Source organism: Apus apus, chromosome 7 (assembly GCF_020740795.1).
Source record: "Apus apus isolate bApuApu2 chromosome 7, bApuApu2.pri.cur, whole genome shotgun sequence".
In the NCBI taxonomy this organism is placed as follows: domain Eukaryota; kingdom Metazoa; phylum Chordata; class Aves; order Apodiformes; family Apodidae; genus Apus; species Apus apus.
The window spans coordinates 20,653,610-20,681,299 of NC_067288.1; the positions used below are offsets into that span (position 1 = coordinate 20,653,610).

The 27,690-nt window shown below is 43.0% G+C and overlaps 1 protein-coding gene across 1 annotated transcript; it reads left to right on the forward strand.

Annotated features, from left to right (window-relative positions):
• Positions 1-430: 430 nt before the first annotated feature.
• KDM4A (lysine demethylase 4A) lies at positions 431-25,744 on the forward strand. The gene is made up of 22 exons (XM_051625087.1): positions 431-542; positions 853-1,005; positions 1,196-1,371; positions 2,384-2,498; positions 3,386-3,579; positions 5,026-5,075; positions 5,545-5,648; positions 6,608-6,745; positions 7,665-7,915; positions 8,670-8,860; positions 10,108-10,454; positions 12,167-12,287; positions 12,927-13,105; positions 15,330-15,534; positions 15,816-15,892; positions 16,570-16,625; positions 17,564-17,672; positions 18,666-18,854; positions 19,508-19,678; positions 20,183-20,302; positions 20,906-20,998; positions 22,049-25,744. Exons 2-22 carry the CDS (start codon positions 868-870, stop codon positions 22,187-22,189), a joined length of 3,165 nt encoding a protein of 1,054 aa, XP_051481047.1. The 5' UTR covers positions 431-542; positions 853-867; the 3' UTR covers positions 22,190-25,744.
• The last annotated feature ends 1,946 nt before the right edge of the window (positions 25,745-27,690 follow it).

Here is a 27,690-nt window from a genome sequence, read left to right on the forward strand (position 1 = left end):
GCCGCTCGGGGCGGCACCGGCCCCTCGCACGCCGCAGCCTGACACGGCGACCGGCAGCTCCGTCTCGGCCTCTGCCCCTGACGGCAAAGCCGAGAGTTCTGCGGAGCCCGCGCCTGCCCCGGGAGGGCCTGAGCTCTGCCCCCCTCCCCGGTGCGTGTCCCTGGGCCCGGAGCTGGGCGGTGCCGGGCGGGCCGCGACTAGGCCCGGGGCTCCGTAGCAACCGCCCCTCGCGACAGCCTGCCGAGCCCTCGGCCCGTCCGCCTAGCAACCGCCCCGCTCCCCGCCTCCTGATTCGCTGCCGCGCCCCGGCCGGCAGTCGAATTTCTATTGGCCGTGAAGCGGGAGCGGGCAGGGATTGGCTGCGGCGGCAGGGGCGGGGCGGGCGGCGGAGGGGAAGAGGGCGGGGCGGGGCGCGGGGAACGGCCGCGGTGGCGTCGCGACCTGCCGGACTGGTTGGGCGCGTGGTGCGGAGGGATACGGCTGCCCGGCGTTGGCACCGGGGGGCGGGCGGAGGCGGCGAAGAAGAGGGACGCCCGGCTGACGTGAGCGCGCCGGGCGGGGACTCGGACCCCTCCGCGTCGGAACGGGCTCGCCCGGGCCGGGAACGGGGCGGGGGGGGGGCGGGGAGGGACGTGAATCGGTGGCGTTCTCCGCCGTGAGGAGGGCAGGGAGCCGCGGTGCTGACGGGCAGGCGGCCTCCGCCAATGGGGAGGCAGGGCTGGTGCGGACCCCGCGGCGATTGGCCGGCGGGCGGAGAGGGCGGGGCGGGCGCGTGCTGCGGGGCGGGGCGGCGTGGGGGAGGGGTGACACCCCCCCCCCCCCCTCCCCGCTACCCCCCCCTCCTCCGTGCAGGGCCGGCCCGGCAACATGGCCTCGGAGCTGGAGAGCCTCAACCCCGGCGCGCGGATCATGACCTTCCGCCCCACCATGGAGCAGTTCCGGGACTTCAGCCGCTACATCGCCTACGTGGAGTCGCAGGGCGCCCACCGCGCCGGGCTGGCCAAGGTGCGAGCCCCCCGCGAGCCCCCGTCCCTGCCCGGGCGGAGGCCGCCCACCCAGCCCGGCCCCGGGCCGTGAGCGGGCCCGGCCCCTCCGCCCTTTGTGCGGCCCCCGGCGGGGGGTCCAGCCCCGCTGCCCCGAGGTGGAGGCTTCCCGGGGCGCCCGGCCGTTAACGGGTGCGTTGTGCTCCCCGCAGATCGTTCCGCCGAAGGAATGGAAGCCGCGGCGGTGCTACGATGACATCGACGAGCTCGTCATCCCGGCGCCCATCCAGCAGGTGGTGACGGGGCAGTCCGGCCTCTTCACCCAGTACAACATCCAGAAGAAGGCCATGACGGTCCGCGAGTTCCGCAGAATCGCCAACAGCGACAAGTACGTCCGTGTCTCCCTCCGTGCGGGTTGTTCCTGCGGGGGTTCCTCTGCCCCGGCTTCCCCGGGGCCGGCCGGGGGCGTGAGGTGCCAGCCCGAGCAGATGAGGTGTGCTTGGAAAACTGGCTGTGCCGATGGGGACCTTCGTGGCTTGTGTCACCCGGCAAGAGGATAGGGAATGCTGGCAGAACTTGTTTCTGCTGTGGGCTCCTCTCTGTGCCCAGACCATCGAGGTTTTCACTGAGAAGAGTAGCAGAGAAGGGAATGTTCTTGATGTGAAAAAGAGGCAGATTGCTTTAAAAGGACTTCAGGCAAAACAGCCTTTGTAATAGCTAATTAGGGAATTGGAATTGCCAGCTGCAGTCAGTCCACTGGACCTTATCTTATCTTTCAAGAGCAGTATATGTCAGATATCTTAGGATTCTGTTTCTCTAACAGAATAATAAAAATTACTCTTCTATGCTGCACATGTAATAGTCAGCAACTGATATATATATATATATATATATATATACACACACACACACATGCATTAAATAGGTGTTAGAGTGTAAATGTGATCCCCCAATACTGTGCAAAGAGACCACTGTATTGTTAGCATGGAATGGACATCAAGAGCAGATGGAGTCTGGAAATGTTTGTTACTTTTGCAGTAGCAGAAAACTTTGCTTCTGTTTCTTTTTCAAGTTGTTGTTTTTATCATTTCTGGGTTTGACCAAATCCTTCCTTGCTAAGTCGCTACGACTAGAAACTGAAATTGTCACAACCTGAGGGAAGTGCACAAAGCAAAAATGAAAGTAAACTGAGAAATGGGCAAAGTGATTTTCTTCCTGATGCTTTGTTCCCAAGTCTTGCAGGATCAGAGCTGTGGCTGCTCTCATTGCTGTTCTGGGAGGTGGGGGTCTGGCTGGTAACATGCATTAGGTATTTTTATTGTAGGTATTTTTATTGTGGTCGGAAATGTTGGTTAGACTTGTACCAAACTGCATAGTCTGTAGCATCCTTGTGGTTTCAGGTACTGCACACCCCGCTACACCGACTTTGAAGACCTCGAACGAAAATACTGGAAGAACCTCACATTCAACGCCCCCATCTATGGTGCTGATGTTAATGGCACACTTTATGACAAGGTAAGAACACTGACTGGGTTGTCAAGTGACAGTTATCCCCTGAAGACTGCATTCCATAAATACTAATGTAGCATCTGACTCTTAGCTCTCAGAAGGAGGTAATGATAGTCTTAGCAGAGTTCCAGCTTCTGGAGTAGGCAGGAATACTGTAAACCGTATGTATTTACACATGATGTATTTACATACAGAGCATAACATACTCTGCATTTAACCCAGACAGTTACAGAAGGCTAAAGGAGGTCATGTGCTAAGGGACCTGTGTTAGTGCTTCAGTCTAATAGAGTTTAGTTCCAAGGAAGCAAAAACTGCTGTTGCATAAGCATTGCTTTTCTGGTGTTTTGTCCTGAAAGGCACATGGGAGTTGGAAGTGTTGATCAGTGAACACACTGCTTTGGTATCCACTAGTGCATGTATAGTTGTGGGACAGCTCTGTGTATGTTAGGATGATAAAGGTTAGAAAAGGGTATGCATTCCAGTTGCTAGTCTCCTAAATTATGATTTACTTTTCTTAAAAGTAAATTTACTCTTCTTAAAAGGTGGAATGAAAAGTGTTTCTGTTCAAGAGGGTTCAGACATCAGCTCAAGCTCACACTGCTGTTCTCTGCTGTGTGAAGTGTGTAGCTTCATTATTATTTCACCTTTCTGATAATTACGTTGGCTGGTAACTTTTTTTTTCCCCCTCCATAAAAGTAGCTAGTAAACAATCAGCATGTAAACTAATGCCATGCAAAACTTTTAAGTGAAGTAGCTAATGGTTTGAGCTGTGCCAGTAGATGATTTGTCTTGATACGCTGTTTCACAAGTGTCTGACAGATTTTGCTGTTGTCTTAGTTGTGTGATTCTGTCCTTCAGTAATACTTGTTTAAAACAAGGCTTGTGTTTTGCAGCATGTAGATGCGTGGAATATTGGGAGGTTGAACACAATCCTGGATATTGTGGAGAATGAAAGTGGCATAACCATTGAAGGAGTGAATACTCCTTACCTATATTTTGGCATGTGGAAAACTTCCTTTGCTTGGCATACCGAGGACATGGATCTCTACAGTATTAATTACTTGCATTTTGGGGAGCCCAAGTCATGGTAAGATTTTCTAGGGAAGCTTCTAGATGTAAAAACAATACCGAAAATTTTGGAGTCGAAGTCCTGAAGTTCCGAGAGTTGACTAAAGGAATTGCCATCCCTCCTGTCTAGCACTGCAGTTGTATCTGGTGACAGGAACACTGAAAACCTGTAAGGAACTGCAAAGCAGTATGTGTCCTTGGTACCATTTGTTTGGTTACCTTCTGGAAAGTCCATTTGCTGTCCAGATGTAAAGGTTCTTCAGAATTACAATAGAGGGTGGATGCTCTCTGCTGCAATAGGGCCAGAACTGAAAAGACTTTGCTTAATATTTCTTGAGGCTCTGAAATTACTATACAGAGGTAATATGCCAGTTTTCGTGCAGGCACTTGGGGGAACAGGCAGTTTTAACAGACATGGAAGTGTCACTATTTATCATAGGTCTAGAAGAAGCCTAGTGGATCTTGTTGAGTGATTTGTCCAGTGTCTGAGCTTTCAGTATTGTTTTTAGGGGAGGCTCCCAAATTTTTCCGTAGCATGGGTTGCATTTGAACAGTGAATCATTCCCTTCTGTTCACAAATTTCTCAGGCAACTTCAACAATTGTTTCCATGACACTTTTGTTGGAAACTAGTATTTTTGGCTGCCTTTTAGTGCAACTTTGAAGTAAAAAATAATAGCTAGTGTGATGTGATGAGTGAACAACCCCATGCAGTGGCAATAGCATGGAAGCACAGAATAGTTCAGTCAGATAAACCTTCTGGCCATTGCTTCTTTTACAGTAGTGCAGGGAAGAAATCAACTTCGCTGATACTCTTGTCTGTTTTATTTAACAAGGACCTCCATCAAGAATATAGCATGCTATTCCAGAGTGACAACAAGCTAAGTAGGTGGTTTTATTTACTGAAGGCAAACCAGATGGGAGTTTTGTGGTGGCCATAAAAATGTGTGTACAGAGATGTAGCCCCAAAGAACACACTGAAAGTTGTGCACATGTTAAGGTTGTAGCATTGTGCCTTGGTCCCATTTTGGTTTGAGCAGCTGAAAGAGATGATTCAATTGTCTCTTGCTCTGTATTCCTCCTTGCAGGGGGTGTAGTGAGGGTTGCACTCTGTGAACTGAGACAGGTCATCAAATGCTCTTCCCTTCTTGCAGTTCATGTTTTGCTGTGCAGATCTGCTGTTTAAACATATCACACTTCTCGGGTTCTTGACTACTTAAACAAAAGTCACAGAACAAGATGTTCAGCTTTTGGCTCTTGATTTTTCATGGGATAGAGAGGTAAAAGTCCTTGATAAAGATTTTTAGCTTTAGATCATCAAACTTTGAAAGGGACAGTGTGGAGATGGAAGATGTTTTGTTTTGCTTGTTTTAATTCATGCCTTGATGACCGTTTATGATTTCCAGCCAAACTTTTGAGATTTTATCATGCCACTTGAACTTAACAGATCTGTTCTTATGGCTGCAGGTACTCTATCCCTCCAGAGCATGGGAAACGACTGGAGAGACTTGCAAAAGGTATTTGGGCAATTCTTCTATGTTGTACCTTTGTGGAAGGTGGGATGGACAGCCACAGTTGGTTTCTGCTCTTTCAGAGTACAACATGCCTCTGACATTTGTGAGAGCACAGGCTGGCACAGCTGAAGTAATAATTTTCCTTTTAGAATATAGGTTATATTACTTCTGAGGGGTTGTTTATGGTATGCACACAAGAGATTTCACATTGCAAGTAATGAAGCTGTGGTCTGTGCAACCCTTAATGAAAAAAATTTTAACTATTGATAATTAGAACTGGAAGGTCATAGCCAAGGGAAGATGGTTCCATGTGCTCTTTCTTAATGCTCTTTCAAACTTCAGATAAAGTGGTCCATACTTGTAGGCCTAAGGAAAAGTACTGTTTAGACAGTAACTTTTCATTAAAATTACTGAAAAATTAGTTTAGTTCAACAGAACAGTAACATCTCTCCTTGCCTTTTCTCTTAAACAGGTTTCTTTCCAGGAAGTGCCCAAAGCTGTGAAGCATTTCTCCGTCACAAGATGACCCTCATCTCTCCATCAATTCTGAAGAAATATGGCATCCCATTTGATAAGGTGTAGAAAAGTAATCACAGTTATACCAGCTCAGTCAAGAGGTTCATGCAGCTCTGTCTCATCTCTTAACAGCAGCCAATTGCAGATGCCTAGAGGGGGAGACAGGAAGAGAGAGTAGAAGGCAATCCTTTCCCACTGTACTTCCATTTATCCAGCAGTTTGGATCTGCAAAAGTTTGACAGAAAAATCTGTCAAGGAAAGGCCTGTCTTCTGTTAATTCTTATTTATTTATTAAACTTTAAAACTATACACTACATCATGTGTTAGATTTAACTTCACTGCTTAGCTCTGTATTCAGTGAAGGGAGGGTTTGTTTTGTTTTTTTTTGTTTCAGACTTGTCCCCTGCTAATTGCAGTTGTGATGTTTCCTCAGTAGGCAGTAAGGCTTGTTCCCTATTAATATTTTTTCATTACATTAGTCACTGTATAGAGTTCCTTACTTCCTCAGGTGATAACTGCCATGCCCCTCTTTCCTCACTATACAGTGGGGAAATGTTGAAGATCATAGGTGGAAGGCTGACTGAGAGTTGTGTCTTAATATGACCAGCAAAAGAAAACAGTAGTAAATTTCTAAGTTTTGTGTGGATCCCTTGTGGTCAAGAAATTTTACTTGGCCTTAGGTGCTGTTCAGCCAAACCTGTAGCTGGCACAGATACCTATCTTATAATCTTGAGATACCTCATCACAGGGTATTTCATATGTATAACCACTTCTGTGCTATTTTGACTAGTTGTGTTTTAGTAAAAACTGTTCAGTGTTTCTTTCCAGTAAACAGTTACTTCAGTAAAGGAATAATGAAGAAAAGTATCAAGTCTGTCTTTTGCAGCAAGTAACTCAAACCACCATCTGCAGGTGGAGGTTTCAGATATGCTGAGCGAGGGGTATGGGAGCTCCTTTAATTCAGACCCACCAAATGGACTTTTAAATTGTCTTAATGTGGTGTCTCAATTGTCTTCTAGGTGACACAGGAGGCTGGAGAGTTCATGATAACCTTTCCTTATAGCTATCATGCTGGCTTTAATCATGGCTTTAACTGTGCTGAATCTACCAACTTCGCTACCCTTCGGTGGATCGAGTACGGGAAGCAGTCTGTACTGGTAAGTGGTCTGTTGCCTTCCTCTTGCATACAAATAACCTGAATGCAGTGCCTAATGTTCTGCTGCTCTTCAAGTTCCCCATGTTTGTTCTTAGGGAGTTAATTCAGTGTTTTGTCCATTTAGGACGAGAGGCTTGCTTTCTGATACAGTAGCAGGGCCCAGTCAGCCTCCTGTTTCGTGTCCTTGTTTCAATTATGGGTAGCACATAACACGTTTTTTAGTTTTGTGTAGATCAAGTGAGGTTTCAAAGAAAAGCAGGGAACTGGCTGTCTTTCCAAAGATGAAAGGCTGTTCTTGATGGTGAGAACTTGTCAGTATTTTGTCTGATATTAACCATTATTTATTGACCATTTAACCTGGAAGTATGACTTTGCTAACTTAAGTCACTTTTCATAATAACTGTCTTGGCTGAACCTTTAGACTGGGTAGTGTTATGTCCCTGCAGAAATGCCTTACAAACATGGATTATGGTTTCAGAAGTTTCACTGAAGAGGATTCTGTGAAGCCCTAGTTGTAACCATGCTCAGACACAGGGAACTGCTGCTCCTCTGGATAGGCCCAGAGTCTGTATGGTTCTGACTTCCCCATTATAGTCTCTGGTTTTGCTGGCTGGTTGTATGAGCTCATATTAAAACAATCAGCTTCTACCAGCAGCCCTGACTTAGTTATTGTCATAACATCTGGTTTTCTGTTTTGTTGCTTTTGCTGGCTTTTCTGCCCAGTTTTTAGTAACTTTATATACGCCCTTTTGATTTCCTGGGAAGGAGTCTTTGAGAGTTCTGAGACTTAATTACATGTACATGTGAATTTTACTGTTTTTTCCTTAGATTAAGCTTCTGAAAGCCAAGTGCTATAGGAATGCAGAGTAGAATTGTTGAGTATGTGCTCTTACTTGAGTATTATTTTTTTACAACTTCAGTGCTCATGTCGAAAGGACATGGTGAAGATTTCCATGGATGTGTTTGTGAGGAAGTACCAGCCAGATCGTTACAAGCTTTGGAAAGCCGGGAAGGACGTGACCGTCATTGACCATGCTCTTCCAACCCCAGAAGCAGCAGAGTTCCTTAAAGGGGATCTCATGCAAAAAGTGAAGAATGGGAAACAGTGTGCTGAGGAAATGGAAACTGAAGAAACACAAGAAGAGGAGGTGGACGGGGATGAGACAAAAAGGTAGTGCTTTGTATAGTCTTCTGCCTTTCTGTTGGAGTACTAGAAATTGGACCCAGCTGCAACTGAATCTTTTCTGGTAGAATAACTACAGATTAGCAATAATCTGTTTTCTTGGGAAATAGGGCTTACTCTTTATTTATTACTGTTTTAAGCCACACTGATGGCTTCTGGTAGACCAGAAATGCACCAATTTTGAAGGTAGTTCTTCATCTTTAGATAGATACCTAAAGCCTGGATTGAAAGCATGCACCATACACTGGAAAGCCAGAAGAAAAAGGAGATGTACTGGGATCAGGGGACAGTACTTCATTAGCAAATTCTGGTATAATCAGTGTTGCAAGCTGCAATATCAGTGTGCAGTTCCTGGCTGCTGCTAATCATCTTTCATTTTGCAGTTAAATATTTTTCAGCCAGTGTCAGCTACTGTTTCTGAAGGTATCTTTGGTGGTGTTTTTTGTTGTTGGCTTGGTTTGGTTTATGTTTGTTTGGGGTTTTTTTGTTTAAGGTACAGAATGCCTGGCAAGAACATAGCTGCCTAAGACATGATTAACGTATGCTGAGGAGTCATCCCCAAGGGTTACTGACTCTGCTTTTGTAAAGGCAAAGAAAACACTTCAGAATATTTTGGAAACTATTTGGGTTGCCAGATGCTGTCCCCATAAAACACTGATCCAAACCTGACTGTGTTTTGTGCATCCAGACAAATTCAGCAGGCTTATGTGTTTGTAACCTGACATGGATTTGTCTTCTGCAGCATCCCCAAGCATCGCATTGGAACAAAAAGGCACAGGGTCTGCCTGGAAGTGCCTCAGGAGGTGAGTGAGAGTGAGGCCTTCCCCAAGGAGGAGCTGAGCTCCACACAGGGTGAAGGGGACATGGCAGAGCCTTGTGAGAGACCTACAAGTGAACTTGTGCAGCAAGGGGAACAGAGGCTCAAGCTTCCAGGTAACTGTGTGTCAAGCTTTGTCCTGGTATGAGGGGACAGGGTACTACTATTCTTCAGGGAGAGAAGCTGTTAGAGCACTCTTTCATATGATGCTAATCAGTAGGATGCTGTCATGTCCAAAAAAGTAGGCACTGGTTTGTCAGAGCCATGGCAAGTGCTTCAGAAATTTACTGTCATGAGACTTGAGATACTGCCATTTGATTTTTTCAAAACCAGAGAGTGTATCTAGAACAATTTTAGGTTGTGCCCTTTAGTTAAATTTGTCTGACATTTCTGCAGCTGGTTTGAGTAAATGAAATAACCACATCTTGAATTAGCTTTTGTGACCTATTTGTGTTTAAGCCCAGTGAGAAGTATATAAAAAAAAATGCTGGAGGAGGGCAAAGGTGTAGTCAGCCATCCTGTAGCTGCTTCAGTGACTGACCAGGTAGGTCACAGGGATGTTGCCTTCCAGCTGAGTTAAGGGGAGCAGGACATATTGTGTGAGACTTGCTTAAGAAATTAATAGCTCTTGATTTTTGCCTTTTTGTGTTTTTTTTTTGCCTGCTTGCATACAGTAATGTATTCAATGCCTCAGTAGTCTAAGGTCCTCTGCATCTCTGTTGTGTAATGTGAACTGTTTACAGAAATGGCTTAGTAAAACAAATGCACGTTTCTTGGTAGTGCAAGTCTGGTACGCTGTAGATGTGTTTTATTGAAGTAAATAGGCTGGAGAAAATTAAGTGTGGCTTGTAATGGGTCAGTTATCCTTGCTCTTAAGGGAGGACCAGGGGGCTTATGGAAGAATGTAGGAATGGGGCAAACATATGTGATGCCTCCCTCCAGTATTCTGTTTTCCAGCCCTTTGCAGCTTGTATTTAGTAGTCTTCTATTGGTTTGTGGTTTTTATTTTTCTTGTGTTAAGTCTCTCATGAGCCCATGTAACCTCTTACCCACATCATCATGTGGCCAAGAGTTGGGCTGTTCAGCTACACTGTATAAAAGATGATCTTTCTCAATTTTGAACTCAGTGTCTGCTGGTTTTGTTTGATATGCCCTAGTTCTCGGAACTGGAAGACGCAATGAGTAGATGCTTTTATTCTCTCTCTCTCTCTAAGCCATACATGATTTTATAGGTGTCTCAATTAATGATCTTTTCTTTAACTTAATAACACTTTTTGGTGTGTTGATGTTTGGCTTTGTGCAGATTGTTGCACAAATGTTCTCTGTTTCCTAAACTTTAGAAAAAGTCTGTATGTTCTTCTAGATCGTGTGAACTCAGCCAAATTCGAAGAACTGAAAACAGTGAAGCTTGAAGAGGAAGAAGCAGCTGCATTGGATCTCTCCATTCCACATGCTCCAAATTCTGCTTCGGTTTTGACAACTTTGAAGCAGGGCGCAACATCCAGTGTTCAGCCCAGCTCACCTGTCTATTCTGGTTCTTCCGACTCTGAATCGACTGATCCGTTGGCAAAACGAACTCTTCCTGGGCCAGCTGGGGTGCTGACAGTCCATAGCTATGCTCGAGGGGATGCCAGTGGATCTGACAGTGAGCAGACTTCGGGAAAGAAAGCCAGTGCCACCGCCAGTATGAGTGAACAAGACCTGGCAGAGGTATGAGTGGCAAGAGCACTGAAAGTCTAAGGGCTGTATTATGTGGTCATGGATTTCCTGTGGCAAAAACTTCCCACCTGTGGAGGTTGTTTTTGTTCCGTTGGTGTTTGCATAGCAGGTTGCTTAGCTGTTAATGTGTTGGGTTTTTTTTAATAACTATGGGTTTTGCTAAACAAATGAGATTAAAGATCAAAGTCTTACACTCTTACCTGTCCTAGAAAACAAGGAGATTACTTGTTTTGAGAACTTCTCTGTGTTACTCAAGTGCTTTAAGGGAAAGAGTAGCTCAGTGGTTTTGACATGGTAGTGTTAGAGGCAGATTCAGGTCCTTTTGTAGTAATAGACACCTATTTATACCTAAAAATAACCTAGTTCAATCCAGCCTTTATTACAAGCACATTAATAAGTTCAAGAGTTGTTTGCTGTTTTGTTTTTTTTAGCATCACATACATCAGTACATCTGTGTGTCCTTTAAAAAAAAAAAAAAAAAAAAAAGAAAGAAATGATGGAACAGAAATTACTGTTTGGGAGAATGTAAATGCAAATGGTTGAGAACTGCCAATGAATGTTCTATTAGACAGCCCAAGAGAAGGCTGTAGTAGTTAAAATTTTACCTGGTGATGTCTTTTCAAATTATTTGATAGCCCTCTTTAAATCTGCGTTTAGACAGTGGGATTATGTCTTTGAAATTCAGGAATTATAGAAATGGAACAGCAAATGGGCAAACCTGTTGATAATTAAGCTGAAACTGAGAAAGAGTTCTCACATATATTTAAACTAAAGAAATTCTCTTACTTATACTGATGTCTCCATTGCATGCTCCACACAAGGAAAAGGTGAAATTTTAAATGGATGTAGATTGATTTCCCCGGTTTGTTGTATTTAAAAAAAAATCCATCAGATGGTATCTGGGAATGCTGATTTCCATTTGAATAAAAGCATTTCTCTTCCTTAGAAGGCTTGCATCCAGGTCTATGTAGGACATCAGAGATAATTATTGTTATGCTGTCTTCTGGCTTCTTTTATAAAAGATGAGATGTAAAAATATGTAACATGCATTTAATCTAAGATTTGCTTCTGCTCTTGGAAAGGCAATAGGTAAAAAAAACAAGAGTGGGGGGAATCTTACCTGCTGAGAGACTTCCTAGGCTGTTAAAATAATTGCCTTTATTACCTTGCTTGTCAGGTTTGTAGTAATTTTGTCAGTGTGTCACTTGTTTTTACATAAGGCTAATGGAACAGAAAATAACTATTGTTGTAGTCTCCTTTTTCCAGTCCATCTGGAAAAACATCAATGCTAGTAATAGGTAAAGAGGGTAAAAGTTTCCTTTATTTACAATATACCTGTGAGGCATGAGACTTGTTACTGTGGCTCTTGTAAGTTGAGCCACTCAACTTGTCTTTTTTTGTTTGTCTTTCACACAATTCTTATACAAAGAGACTTGCATGAAAAGCTGGGCTGGGACCTGTGAAAAGTCTTGTGTTTTAATGGCTCAAGTGTGCTAGTACAGCACTATCTGTTTTCCCTAGAAAAAGTGCTGCAAGCAGTTATTTAGAAAACTTAGGTAGTTTAGAGCTGAAGTTAGTTTGTTAGAAATAAAATAATGGAAACGTGTTTGTTTTGTGGAGGTTTAAGTTCAAAATAAATTCCTTTAAAATAATGTCACAAGGACACATTGTAATTAACTGCTGAATTGCTTCTGCTTGTCCAGGTAGCAAAGGAGTACATCAGATCAATGAAGGAGAGTAAGAAGTCCAAGGGTCGTCGCCAGCCCTTGAGCAAGCTCCCACGCCATCACCCACTCTTGGTGAAAGACTGCATTAGTGATGATGGTAAGTAAGGCTTGTGCTCTTTGGGAGACTGTAGAGAGGGTCTCAGCTTCTATGGACAGGGTGGGGTTTCATTAAGTAACTAGCAATAAACAGGAGTCAACAAGTGACATCTCTGTGTCCTAGGCATGGTAGTTGCCTCTCTTTTAATTATTTTTATTTTTTTGTGCTTGCATCATTAAAATTAAATGGTGTCTTCTTTCCTATTCCATTCTCTGGAAAGTCATAACTCTAAAAGGAAAATTAAACTAGTACCAGAGACTGTTGGATAATTGTGTCTGCCTTAGAGCCTCCCAGTAATTTACATAAATATTCATGATCTTAAAAAAAAAAAAAAACCCAAACCAAAACAACAACAAAACACCACTAAAGTGTTTGGCTGACAGCCTTACTCTTGATGTAGCTTGGAGCTGGTGTTGTTCTCACTCAATAAGTCTATCTTGTGTCTGCACAGTTGCTTGATTAGTAGAAGCCTCTTAAAAATGAGACAGTTACTGTCTCCCATCACTTGTCTGTAAATTTGATTTCTGGCAGTCTCTCTGTCATACCCATTCAGAACTTCTTGCCTTCTTTAGTTTCATTTGCAAGAAGAGTATCTATAAAAGGACAAATAATTACTGAGTTAATGATCTCTTATTGCAGAAGCATTAGAGCAACTAACTCCTGAAGAAGAGGCTGAGGAGACAGAAGCATGGGCCAAGCCACTTAGCCATCTGTGGCAGAATCGGCCACCAAATTTTGAGGCTGAAAAGGAGTATAACCGAGCCATGGCTCAGCAGTCTCCTTACTGTGCTGTTTGTATGCTCTTCCAGACGTATCAGGTATGTGGAGCAAGTCTGTTAATGTTATCACAAAGCTGGCTGAAACAGTTGCTGCTCTGATGCGTAGTTTTAAAAGTTTTGGTTTGTGTATTGCCAGTTAAAGCTGTGTTAATGTTGCAATCTTCCCAAGGAGTTGCTTCAGGAGAGCACAATTGGGTGAATCTTGCCATGCCTGTGATGGACTGTCTCTGGGTTCCAGGGGCTTGCTCAGCTGTTCAGCTGAAGCTTTTGTGTTCTGTGGCTTTTGCTAGAGTTGCAGAATAGAGCTTTAATGTTGCTGGAGCTGACTAAAATCCCATTGGTCTTTTCCAGACTGACACCTTCACTGCTACACTTTTTAAAAAAAATACTTCAGGTCCACTCATAGTAGATGATCTTTGGGGAGCTGGCAAGGAAGAAAACCTTTTCATAAAAGGACTTAGGGTTGTGTTTGTGGGTGGCATAGATAGAAGGTTGTCTTTTCATGGAGTATATCCATGTTGACAGTAGCTATGACATGTGAAAAGGTGCTTTAATAGAAGTGTGGCTGTAGCAGCACATAGCTTGGGATGGGCTGCAGAACCCCTCTGTCATGTTGTGTAAATGCTGAGGCAAGAATCCCAAATTGGATTTTTTTTTAATTTTTTTACTATGCCTGAGCTAAGTAATTTTGAGGTAGCTTGAATAACTTACTGTGTGTTTTATCTTCAACATAGTTTGTCCCTTCCCATATCCTAAGTGTATTTGGTTCATTCACTGGATGATAATGCTGATGCTAGAAACATGTTCACCACAGTTTTGGAAATAAAAACCTCAAATTTGTGTTGAGGGTTTATATTACATATAGTTCCTGATTTCCATGAAAGGCATAGACTGTAGTTTCTGTTTGGTCTTGCTGTTTTCTCACTGAGAGTAGATTCTTGTTAAGGCTGGAAGTTTCACACAAGCTGTATGGTACATGGGGATTTCACTAGTGCTGACACTGCATAAAATTAATTAATGCTTCTTTTTTTTGAGTTCTAAATGTTATAAACCAGAAAACTGTAGCTGCAGATTTTCAAATGTCTGTTTACAGCAGGCAGCAAAGGAGAAACTCTTCAAAGATTTGAGCTGTGGTTAGGGCCTTTGTTCCAACTTCAGGAAGTCTATAGCAAGTTTGGGAACTCACTTCAGTTACCTATTCAAATTTTAAAAATGGGCACAAATGCCAGACAAATAATCACTTTTCCTTTGTGAAGAATAAAAGTAGCTGCTTGGAGAAAAAAAGCTCTCCTTCAGTTTTGTTACAGATTTCCCTTAATCATTTAGTCTTTTGCTTGAGGTGCAACGTTCAGTATAAATTAGTAAGTTTTACAGAATCTGAATAAACAAAGACTTTTTGAATACATGTCAGTTCCCTTCCAACTGTGATCCTTACCTGGACTTTTTTTTCCCATTACCTTTCGATGCGCTGTAGGAGGGACAGTGCAGCTTCTTTCTGCTGCTGGAATTTCTGCTAATAATATTTCTTAAAGATTAGGCCAGCTACTTTTGTAGTGGCTTATGAGGTACAAAGGATGGTTTGCTTAATTTCTATTTAGCTGTTAAGAGGGGTATTTTGAATAGAAGCATACCTCTGTAAACTTCACATGTTAACTGCTGGTTGATTTGACATTGGTTTAGATGAATACATTACAAAAGATTCTCCTGAAAGTCTTCTGAACTTTAACTGGAAAACTGCATTTTTAATGTGCTGATTTCCCATGAACAAATTTGTTTCAAAGCCCATTAGACTTTTTTGAACTACTCTAGGAAAAAAATAATTGGCTTTGCCATAGGTACCTATTTGTGTGATAGTAATCCTCCCATATTGAGGTGAGATAAATTAGCAATGTTGGACAGCAGTGTTATGATCCTCTGTATTAGGGGTGGGGAGATGCAGCAGAGGTGTTGCCTGTAGAGCATAAGGTGGGCTTGGTGATTCCATCTCCTCTGTCAGAAAAGATGTAGTTTGATGTGTATCTTGTTGCTTATTAGAGGGATGCAGCTCAGACCTTATATTAGCTGGGTAGGAAATAATTTCATTTTGAAGCTGCAGTAGCTGAGGATTTTATAAACTACACCTTTATTTAACCTTCTAACTCTTTAATCATTCAATACCTTCTTTCTCTCTTCTAAGTTGGATTTATGTATGTAATAATGGGTGAGTAAAAATTGTGAGAGAGTTTTACTTGTAAAACTTAAATTTCTTGTCCATCTCTTATAGGCAGAGTGTGGAGGCAGCAGTCAAAACTCTGGGGTAACTCCAGCTGCTGCAGATGGGAAGATCCGAACCAAACCCCTGATTCCTGAAATGTGCTTTACTACAACTGGCTGCAGCACTGACCTCAATCTTTCAACCCCCTACTTAGAGGAAGATGGAACCAGTGTGCTCATCACCTGCAAGAACTGCCATGTCTGTGTTCATGCAAGTGAGTGCATCTAGACTTAGCCCTGAGCTTTATGTAGTAAGTCTGTACATCATAGCAAGCCTCTACCAGTCTGTTTAATGTACAAATAGACCAAGTTCAGTCCTTATTTGGAATATACTTGTGTGCTGCTTGTTACAATACAGAGTTGGCTGCAGGGGTTAATTTTAAATACACAGCATCATCCTTAGGCTTGTTGATTTTTAACTCCTGCTTTACTTCTGGGCCCTAGGGGAATGGATCTGAGTCTAGGTAAGCTCTTAACTGAGATCTGTCTGTTCTAGGTTGTTACGGTGTATCCCCTGACAAGGCCACTGCAGACTGGATGTGCTCCAGGTGTACAGAAAATGCCTTAGAAGAGGTAAAGTTTCTCATAAGATTCTGCAGATGGAATCTGGTACATCTGGGGACTTGCCTGAAAAGTTCATATGCATAGTGGGTTAAGTTACTATTTTCTTCTGTGAAACAAAGGCAATTTAGAGAATGTTTAGGAGCCAGTCTGTTGTATTTTGGGGCTTTTTAAGCCATAGTGAAGTAATCCTTTTAACTACTGCAAAGCTATTGAGCTCATGTGAGTCATAGAGATGTTGTGTGTGAATCTAGATAGCTCCATTAGCTGTCCTAGTTTATGGTAGCTGTATTTCTAAAATACAATACATTTCTAAAAACAGAAAGTGACTTCTGTTAATAACTAGGGAAGCGTGCACAGGTGAAGAAGGCAAGAAGAATGGGATTCCCTCAAAAAGCTACATAGCATCAGCAGAATGGGTTAGCCTTTTGCTCATGTTTGTTCCAGATTCTTTTACATATCCTCAAAGGGTACAGGGTATTGCGGTCGTAAAAGGAGCCCATAAGAAAGAAGTGGAACAAGACTTTAGTGGTAGGTCTTGAAGGGCTGATCTGTACAGGGTAGTTAGCTCTCTTCTGATAGTGAAACCTTTTTCTTCCTGTGGATATGCATTTTGAGGAGGAAGTTGTGAAGCAAGTGTACCCCTCTGGACTTCACTTTTTCAGCTAATGCTTGCTTTCTTATGCCAGGACTGCTGTTTGTGTTCATTACGAGGAGGAGCACTGCAAAGAGCCAATGATGACAAGTGAGTGTTTCAGCTTTTTTTTGTCTTATGGGAGGAGTTCAGTTCCTAAGTAGCTGAGGATAAGCTAATGAAGGCAATATCTACACTTGGTACAACAGTGACCAACATCAGCTTTCACATTTTGCTACTGGGGGTGGCTGTGGTACAGTGTGTGTGTGTTGCATTCACATGCAGCAATCATCATCTCTTCAGGTAACACCTCACTCTTATTCTCTTGACAGCAGATATTAATTGCTTTGCATTTTATAGTGCAGAGGTGCAATGTGCAGAGGTATAATGTACCACATAAAAATAAGGTTCCTAATGAAATAACATCTCTCAGTACCTTCCCACAGAGGATTTTGAGTTCTGCATGTAACCTGTGGTAGTGTTGGAGACACACAGGACAACCATAGCTTTAAGTAGCAAAACATACTGAAATTCAGAGTACCTCTGCATACAACTGCCTGCCCTGTGTCCTTTGGTGTGGTGGATCATCTGAAGTTACTTGATGCAAAATAGCAGTGGGACAGCTGCATAGCACTGTGGAGTGACTGAATCTTGGCCTCCAACAATATTGTGGGTGTCACATTGTGCTGCCTCAATCTCTTGGTCATGGTCTCAAAAGTAATTCAGTGGTGACTGAGCAGTTGCTATGGGGCAGGTTTGTGAAGGAATAAGCCTATCAGGCAGGCTTTTGTAATGCAGGTATGCAACCAGCACATGCCACACTAAATTGCTCTTCTGTTTTAGCCTGTTAGTAGTAGTTAGGAAGTCTTGGTTTTGCCACATATGTGTCCTGTTACTAGCAGTGGGAAGATTACACTGCTAATTCTCAGAGACTATTTCTTGTGGTTTATATGGCAGACTTCAACAGAATTGTATTTATTTAAACTCCAAAGCATCATTTCTTGACCTGATGCATATTAATTTATTTTTCACTTCTTCTTTTCTGACAGGTGGGTTCATGTGATGTGTGCTGTAGCTGTACTGGAGGCAAAATTTGTGAACATTGCAGAGCGGAGTCCTGTAGATGTTGGCAAAATCCCGCTGCAACGTTTCAGACTGGTAAGGATCCACCTGTGCTTCACTAGTGAGGTTTCAGAGTGTCTCTCCAGTCCGTTCAGAGTCTGGGAAACTTTGCTTATCCCTTCAACCTCAAGTCATCTCCTATCCAGACTGAAGAATTTAATCTGCTCTGTTCTTTGTATGGAAAAATGGCAGTTGTCTCTGTTGCCATTTTTTTAACCTTTCGCTGTTCTCCTAAATGCTTCTTAAGATGAGGAGCCAGCAAGGGAGGCACAGTTTTCAGATTGTGGCAAATGAGATTTATATAGTGGTGTAGTGGTGATACTTACTTTATTTTTCTAATCCCTAGTATTTTACTTGCTTTATTGGCTGCTATTGAGCACTGAGACCTTCAGGATGTGTGAGGCATTTGTATAATAGGTGAACGTCTTCAGCAAGAAAGCAACTATACTAACTCCTCCTCAACACTGAGATGTTAAAAGCAAGTGATTATTAACTGCTTTGCACATGCCAATGCATTACGGATAACATTCTTTTCCTACAACAGCCCATCAGGCCCAACCCAAGTGCAATTGTGTCACTGATGGTAATGATAGAATTTTAACTGTTACTTCTGTAGTTTGTTTTTTATATTTGTTCAGTTGCTTGGGTTTTTCTGGTCTTTGCCCATTATTCTAATCTTGTTGCTCATCCCTGTGTAACTTAATAGCCAGTTGCTGAAAGGCCCTGTTGACTTTTGACCATTTTAAACTGATTTAATCCAAGGTCTCCTGCTGCTAGCATCTTTGGGTCACGTGCTTTGTGCATGTTGAGCTGGTGAATAATTAATGTACATTTTTCGACTATGGGGTTAATAGAAATGTATTAATTATTGCCTTGTCATAAACTAGAAGTGGTAGCCTTCTGCTTCTTTTTAATCAGAAGGTAGCAGTGCTCTCACAGAGAGTAAATGACACAGTATCAGACACTCAGACCAGATAGCCCTTTATGTGGCATAAAACCCACCCATAACTTCTAGTTTCCTGTCCGCAGAAATGCGTCTTCTGCAAGAAACGAAGAAAGAGAATTGCAGGTTGCTGTGTACAGTGCTCACATGGTCGATGTCCCACATCCTTTCATGTCAGCTGTGCCCAAGCAGCAGGAGTCATGATGCAGCCTGATGACTGGCCATTTGTTGTCTTCATTACATGCTTCAGACATAAGACTCCATCTCAAGCAGAGGTAAGTAGGTTCATGATTCCTAGGATTTGAACTGCAGTTTATTGGAGAGACTGAAAAGTTTTAGAACATGTAATTATTTTAGAACTTCAATATTGAAGGCTCTTTCAGAATTCTCACTGTAATGTAATGGTGTTGATACTGAATTCTGATCTCAACCTTGCTGCTGCTTTGAGTGATCTTAGTCAGGTCCTTTATTGTATTTTGGTTTGCAGTCCAGAAGGAGTGAGAGCATTACATCCCTTCTGTGGCTGTTGTATTGAACAACAGTGGAGTTTATGTTCAGATATTCCATATGCAGCAGTTAGTGCTGGGACTCCAGCAGGTCATACAGTTTCATGTTTAAGTGATTGATTAGTTTATTAAGTTTCCATCAGCACTTTTAGCCATCAAAACCACAACAGTCTATTTGAGACTATTTCCTGTAAAGGCCTTGCATTGCTCTGAAGAATGAGAGCTTAATTTACTAAGTAGAGCCTTTAAGCATTTGAAATACCAGAGGCAGAACTTTTCTAAAAATGCTGCTGACAGTGCCCTGAGTAGAGGTACTCACCTGAACTGAAATATTTTGCTTCCTTGTCTGCCAACACCAGAGCTGTGGTCCTCAACACATTCTTTATTGAGTCATTGTGTAAAATAGATTTTTCTCTTCTCAGCGAGCTAAGGCTGCACTCCAGGATCTGTCACCTGGACAGATAGTCATCAGCAAGCACAAGAATGGTCGTTTCTATCAGTGTGAAGTGGTCAGCCTTGCAAAGGAGACTTTCTACGAGGTCAACTTTGATGATGGTTCCTTCAGTGATAATCTGTACCCAGAGGACATTGTGGTATGTAATGCAGTGGGGGTCTAGCCCTGATAGAGGACACATGGTGCAAGTCAGTTATTGCTCTGCTGCAGAGCCAACACACCAGGGGATGTAGTCATTGTTCCAGCCTTAATTCCTCTTGTGGCTGAGATGTGCTGCAGTGTGGCCTTAGGGGTGCTACATGAGACTGACTCAACCTAGGGCACACAGGAACAGGTGTAACAGGGAGTGCAGCTCATTTTCAGCTTCTTAGCAGTGAGTGGTAGGTCTGAAGGAAAACTTAACTGTTAGTTGCATACCAATCCTGCACGATGTGTTTTGAAGTTGGGCTCACTGTTGGGATTTAAATACAGATGACATAGATGGATGTCTCTCAGCCTGGTTCTCCAGCCCTAAAATGTAGTAATTGTTGGGTTGGTGTGCAGTGTGACTGGGATGAACTCCCCTGTGGTTTGCTGAATCTTCACATAAAGAAGCTGTTTACCCTTCTCCTTGTCTCTCCCACCTTCCTTCTTTGTGCTGTAGAGTCGAGACTGTCTTCAGTTAGGCCCTCCTGCTGAAGGGGAAGTTGTGCAGGTGAGATGGACAGATGGACAGGTTTATGGAGCCAAGTTTGTCGCATCACATGCCATCCAGATGTACCAGGTATGGAGTTGTCTGAAAATACATCGTTCATAACAAGCTGATCATGTTAAAAGGGCTGTTCTCAAAGCTAGCAGAGCTATAGGGAAGTCATGCTTAAATACTTCAGGGGAAGTGACTCTGTGTTGTCAGTAGTGCCAGATGCTGGTAACAGCTGCTGGAGTTAAGAGCAAAGTGGTTGCTTTCCACTTGACTTATATGTGGCTACCTACTTGAAAGTGTCAGCTTCTGAAAAATTGTTGATCTGCAATTCTTCAGCAGACTCTGTTCCTGTAGCATAAACCACTTAAAATAAGTTTGGTTTTGCTTTTCTCTGTTTAGTGAGAGTACATCATGCCTTACACACTTCCAAAAGGTTGAATGCCCAGGCTGTATTCAAGTGACCAGCCAGACTGTCTTGTCAGGTGTCAAAAGAATATCCCAAAACTTGCTGGACTACTTCTAATGTAGTAGGATTGGTGAGGTTTTGGTTGAAGTCTGTTGCAGTGTGCATACTTGTGTATTTGTCTTACAAAATTCAAGTGGTAGATTATGTCATGAGAAGCTTCTGTGGGGAGGAGAAGGCAAGTTTTGGGTAGCTGTAGGAGGGTTCTGTTTTTCTTCTAGGTGGAATTTGAAGATGGGTCACAGCTGATGGTGAAAAGGGATGATGTGTATACTCTTGAAGAAGAGCTTCCTAAGAGAGTGAAGTCAAGACTGGTAGGTAAATGGGGTGGAAACATCTGCTTAAAGAAGCTCATTCTAATTTAATTTGTCCTTGACGAGTAAGCTGAGTGTGCGACAGCAGAAGATGACAGTCTGACACTCAGTTCAGTCATTGCAAAGCTTGGTAGTTGATCAGGCTACAAAAACAAAGTTCTGTCTCGATCTAGAGAGACACCAAATTCTCCTTCTGCAGAGATGTGAGTTCATAGCATAGAGTCACTCTTTGGAACAGCATGTTAATACCCTTTTATGCCTGTATTCCTAAGTTTGATTGTGTATCCCCATTGCAAACAATGGCCAAGTTCCTGAAATTATTCTTTGTTCTAAAAAGGCCTTAGTAGCGTGGCATCAAGAGAGCTGGCCATTTTTTTAAATTCCAAATTAATTGAGGCAGGAAAGGACCTCTGCTGGTCTCTGCTCCAGGCACCTGTTCCAAGCAGTGGTAACTTTGAAGTCAGGCAGAGTTGCTCAGGGCTCTCTTCAGTCAGGTTTTTATTACCTCCAGGGATGGAGTTCCCACAGCCCCTTTTGGTCCCTGTTCTGTTGCTCCGTGTTTCCTGCTCTAAAAAAATTGAAGAATGCTAGGAAATGTTGCTTTACAGCATGACCATGCACAGCCTAGTGCAGAACCTGTTGGCCAGCACACGGGATGGTAGAGGTTTAAGAAAGAACATATCATAGCTGAGTCTGGTGACCAGACACTTAAGCATGCCTGTCCCATAAGGCACAGAATGTACTAGACTGCTTGAAAGTTGGAACAGATGAGTGTGTTTATTCTTTCAAGAAAGTGATTGTGAACTTAAAATTAGCTACTCAAATTTGAAACCTGTGATTTTTTTAGATGTCTGATTACAGTTCACTTAAACTTATCCCCAGACTTGTAAATCCAGATTCTTAAATATTTTTCTTCTTGTTTGGTCAGTTTTTGAAGAAGGCTGAATGTTCCCAAGTGTCCTGAATTGGTTCCTTCTTACATGCAGTAGGAGGGTGTGGGGGCAGGGATTTGATCTGTGTTCTGGTGACTAATCCTGGTTTTTCTCTCAGTCAGTAGCTTCAGATATGCGCTTCACGGAGATCTTCGCAGAGAAGGAGGTCAGACAAGAGAGGAAGAGGCAAAGAGTGATCAACTCACGCTACCGTGAAGATTACATTGAACCTGCCTTGTACCGGGCCATCATGGAGTAAGCACTGCCTGTGGCAGAGGAAGCAGATGCCCACCTCCCCCAAGGATTTATACGCTCCAGTAAAACAGGCCATATTTGGATGCTTTGGATCCAGGGTTTTTTCATTTTGTTTTTTAAGGAAGCTAAAAAGCTGTTGCTCTGCAGTAGCTGAAAGGCAGCTGTTGGTTAGTGAAACAGATCCCATTTGCTGAAGCTGATGCCTGCAGACTTCTGGTCTGAAGTTGGGTCCTTACAGAATAAGCCAGCTTGGGGGTGTTGCTTTCACCTCATTGAGCAGTCTTGCTTTTTTGTTCGAGACAATTTTGACAGGTGGCAGACTCCTTCAGGAGTTGTAGCCAGGAACTTGGCAGCTGCAGAATGGTATGGTCTGTTGTTTTAATTGAATCATGTTCCTGGTTTTGGGAGTCTCCCTGGTGACTATACCTGAGCTTGAGCAGGCAGTATTACTGGTGCTTGAAATGGAACCTCTTTTTATATTTATATCCATCTTTTTGTTGCAAGCAGCTTGAGTCTCTTGTTTCTCAGCACCTCCTTTCTGAGGGTTGAGTTGTAGGCTGTTCAGATCCAAGCAGACAGGAGGTGCTTTTGTGAACAGGTGAAATGTGAAATTGGATCTCATAGGACAAATTATTTAATCCTCCATTTAATATTTTTGTTCTGATACTTGTTTTGACTTACTTAATCATAAGTTTAACTGTAATAGTATGTGCCTCAAATGAATGACATCTCTCTGGAGCCCTGTGCAGTGCAGCCTACTAACAAGAATAGGCATTCAGCTCCCAAAGAGGTTTTTTTGAGTTTCTCCCCGCTCCCTCTAAGGCAATAATGACCAAAGGGACAGAGTCGTAACTCTCCCTTCTTGAAATCCAAGCATCATGATACTGGGGATGACAGGGCAGCAGCATCTGAAGCAGTGCTGTTCCTCTTCTGTGGCAGCACTGTCTGCTGTGTGGCCACAGCTTTTGCTTAAAATAGCTAATATTGGGTCTGAGACAGATAAAGCATGCACTGAATTGTATGCATTACTGAAAGGCTGTGCAATGCTCTTCTGAAGCAGGAGTGCTGCTGTGTTGCTGTCTGGCAAACGTTACCACGGCATTTGTATGGAGAATTAGTAGGGCACATCTCACTTGTGTTGGAGAGAATTTGCTGCCCCAGCAATAGGAAGCCGAGCTAAGCTGGGTAGTAGGTGTACCCAGATGTGCTGACTTGCTCCTAATAGTCTAAGCATTAACACACAGGAGGAGCCATGTAAATACGTTTTTCTTTCCCATTCTGTAGGAAAGGGACTTTATGCTGTGGAGCAGATAGGCCACCTTCTTTTTGCATGGAACGATGGGGTGACTTCCTGCCAGAATAAGAAAAGTACAGTTACATGTTCTCCAGAAGGAGTTCCAGAGGAGAATTTTCTAGTGAAGCAGACCTAATGCATCCCTACTTCTACAGGGACGTGGCACTGTGTCTGTGAAGTCTAGGTTTGTAACTTTTTTCCTTTTGTTAAATAGGAATGCTATAAACCAAACTCTTCTGACACCCCTGGTACATCGATTTGTGATTAGCAATAAAATGTAGTATTGTGTAGTGATACAACTCTTGATCAGAAAAGAAATAAACTACAACTTTTATAAAGAAAATCGTCCTTATCCCTACATTTGTATAGGGTCAGGAGGCTGATATGAGTAGCAAAGATTTGCACAACCGTTGTTTTGCATAGAGGTATTCTGTCCCATTTTTGTGGTGGAATACTTCGTTCAGCAGTATTGGAAGGCTGAAACAGATTCTTAAAGGGGATAGTGGCTTTCCTTTGTGTTTTTTGGTTTTTTTTATTCCATACCCAAAACTCCAGGTCTCAGGGTATTAAATTGCTTTCTGATTAATTGGATAGTTGGCTTGATAAAACTAGGATCTGTTAAGACTGGAGTCTAGTAGCTGCAAATACTCTGGTCTAGGCAATGGGAACAAAATTGCACTTTGGTGTCTTAGCCTAATAAGCCTCCCTGAAGTGATGTGCTGTGAGGCACTGAGAAGAGCTGGCAGGTCCTTTACAAACTTGCCTCTGTTACGTCAGCGTATCTTAATATTTGGTATTAACTTGTCATAGGCTGAAGACTACCTGTATATTACAAAAAAACATACTCTTCCTGTCATTTGCCGTTCTCCCTCCAGATAAAAGGTACCTGTGTTCAGGCTTTCTTCCCACACTGCCATATAACTTAAATGCACCTTTTAGGTGCCAGGTGCTGCCTGTGCTGCAAACACCTGGCTCAACAGCTTCATCCCAAAATGATGGCCTAGAACAAAACAGCTGGATTTGTTTGGAGTGCTGTTGTTCAACTGCAGCAATGTTTTGCCACCGACCTCTAACACCATTGAGTGACTTGCAAGAGCTCCTATGCCTTGTATTTGTTCTGGAAAGAGGAGCTTTGTTGTGCTACATCTTCTGTGGGCTCCAGGTTTGCTCTTGTCAGTTGGCTGCACTGTGTTGGAAACTGCTGCAATCCTGCACTCTGAGACAAAGGGCCTTCCCAATTTTCCCATCAGTTCTTGTGCTGCATTGTTCAAATGTGAGCATACTTTACCTGCTGCAGTGATTGAACTGCATCTTGGCTTCTCTCTGTGAACTTTAACTTGGTGACCCTGATGTGTGAGGGGTCTACATTGTTTGACTTTGCAAATACAATTGGCTTTATGGCTTTTGACCTATAACAGGTAGCAATAAAATCTCTTTTCAGAGCAGCTCTCTCAAAGGTACATCTGCTTTCCATTACCTCTACTAGGATCTTGAATGATAGTAGTTTTATCCAGTACTATGTTTTACTTCGGAATTGTGTTTATCCATTTTACAGCATCATTCCAGTAAGAGCAAGATGCTGCCAGGGTATCAGCAAGGCAGGTGTGTCCTGAATGTGTTCACTAGGAAATCACACTCCATATGCCCCATGGGAGCTCTGATGGCCCTTTGTTAGGTCCATTGCATGTGATGCTGCAGGCAGTAAACCTCACTTCACTTTTGATGAAGCTTCCATCTGTGACTGGTTCAGGTTGGACCCATAAGAAGCATTTTTAGCATAAACAAATAGTGACTTAATTCCTTAATTCAGGAAGAGCTTGGCAAGCTAGATTACTTTTTATAAGGTTTAAAAAGGTGACTACATTCTTTGTAAAGCACCTGATCGCAGTAATGTTTCTGCCTGTGGGTGGACTTCTAGGAGACCTTTTTTTCCATCAGCAGACCCCTTGGATGACCAGAGACAGTACCATCAGTAGTAAGACCCATTCTCCTTGCTCCTTCTTTCTCTTCCCGGTGTTTTGAGCTGGGTTGAATTTTTTCTGCACTGTTTGAGGAGCATAGCCACATAACCCAAGGCTTCCATTGCATCTCTGTTCTTCCATTCTCTAACTGGGCTCCTGTTGTCTTGACATGACTGCAGTTGTGCTTGTTTTTTGTTTTGGGTTTGTTTGGTTTTTTTATGCAAACATGGGATGAAATCAAGACTCTGGTAGCCTGTATGTTGTTTTCAATTTGATGAAGTAATAAATGTAATTTCAAAATGGACAGTCTGTTAGACTAATTTAAGAACTAAAGCAATGTAACTTGGAAATTCTCATCATGCTTCTGATTTTTCTATTAGCATTGTTCCTTTCTGATACTCATCTGCTTAATGCTTAGTCAGAGAGCTCTTAGTTGTCCGTTGGAGATACTGAGCTGAGTTCTGTTATTAAGGACTCAGTCTAGTATGGCTGTTACACTAGAACAGGGACAGAGACACAGATTTGTCCTTCTTCATTGAAGTACAGTGTCCCCATCTGCAGTAAGAGCTGAGTGGCCTTAGTTTCCTTCTGTAGCTGAGAGTGGCAGTGCCAGAAGAGGAGTCATCAGAAAAATCTTACCTAGGTGCAGACAGTTCTGTTTGTTACTTCAGTGTTGACTTGAATTTCACTGTGCTGGTTATGACTTGCTGAACTTGCATTAGTGAAAATACATTCTTCTACTTTAGCTCAGGGGTTTTTGTTACTGATACACTGAGTGACCTTGAGTAAATTGCTCGTTCATTGTATTACTCCTTCAGCTCATATCTGTGGAGCCAAAGGTGCCAGGTATTCCTGGAGCCAGCTTTTGTAGTTGGGGAAAATGTTAACATCTCCTTTTTCCTGTCAGATTTGTAGACCTTACACTAACCTGAGAGCACTCAGTCAAAGGTTCTGTGCAAGCGTGCAGTATTTTAGGTACAACATTAACAATGTGGGCTGTTGCTAAAAGTCAAATTTAGCCTTTTCCCTCTTTTTCCATAGTCATTCTGTGTTTCTTTGCATTGCTGTTGGAGCTGTTCAGCAGCTTTAGATTTCTCCCTCAGATGAGTGAAGACACTTGAGGTGGGGTGAATGTGGTGTTGCTTGGTTCCAGTAATGAGCATAGCTGAAGGTGTGTATCAGTAGTTTCCTCTGACCTCACCAGAATGGTCTACAGAGGAATGGGAAACATTCACCTACTCGCTATCTTTTGAGGGTCCCGTGACAGATCCATGAAGAAACATTGCCACAGCCTCCTTGCTGCAGCATGACTAATGTGACAATGCTGAAATCAAAACTGTTCTGACAGCACCTAGCAAATGAGGGAAATGTGTGGGAAGGTGCTGGGAAAAAAATGCTATGGGTTGTGCGTTAATTTCTAGACACAACTGAATGAAGGTAGGAGAGCCTGAAAAGAGATGTCTTTGGCCTGCAATCATGTGTTGAAGAGAAGTTCTCACTTTTATGAATGGTTCCAGTGAACACTTATAAAAAAAAAAAAAGTGATGCAAGAGAGAAATGAAGCAGGCCTGCTGTTTGGGCTCTTCCACCTCAGCTCGGGGAGTGGGCCCTGCCTGAGTCACTGTCCGGCGTACCCAGTGTAAGTCACTCACACTGCCGCAAGACCCAGCACCACAGGAACTGGGATGCTCTCATCATCCACACTGCTGGCTGTAGGCAAAGTGGGTGGCTGGTGTGCTGGGATGTTTTCTCACTCAGGCTGAAGTCCTCCATGTAGAGTTACAATCCTGAGTTAGTCTTTGCAGCTGAAGAATTTGTACCAGCCAGTCTCCTGTCCACACGGTACCTGTGACTGCACTGTGATACATTCCATGCAAGTATGCCACAGACCAAAGCAAATTGTACTTTAAAGAAGTACAATTAATCAAGTCAACAGTCTTGCTGAATTTAGAGAGTCAGGGATGTGTTGTACCCACACACCTCCAGAGAAACTTCAGACATGGGGATCAGGTGATTGTAAATGTGAGTTGATGTTACTTGTTATGCTTGGACCCTCAGACCTTGCTGCTGCTGCTTCTCTTGAATACACCTGCACCTTTTGATTTTGTGTTAAATCTCTGCACCTTTTAGGTTTATTTTCACCCCTGTCCTCACAACCAGAGTTAATTCCAACTTCATGACTGATAGCCACAAGCAGTTAACAAAAAAATGAGAAGAAACCATGTCTGCCACTGTCTTGGGTGTAGGTCA

Coding starts and splice junctions, on each gene's coding strand:
- KDM4A (XM_051625087.1), top strand. CDS start 868: ATGGCCTCGGAGCTGGAGAGCCTCAACCCCGGCGCGCGGATCATGACC. Junction 7,916..8,669: donor GACGGGGATGAGACAAAAAG/GTAGTGCTTTGT, acceptor TGTCTTCTGCAG/CATCCCCAAGCATCGCATTG. Junction 18,855..19,507: donor AGACTCCATCTCAAGCAGAG/GTAAGTAGGTTC, acceptor TTCTCTTCTCAG/CGAGCTAAGGCTGCACTCCA.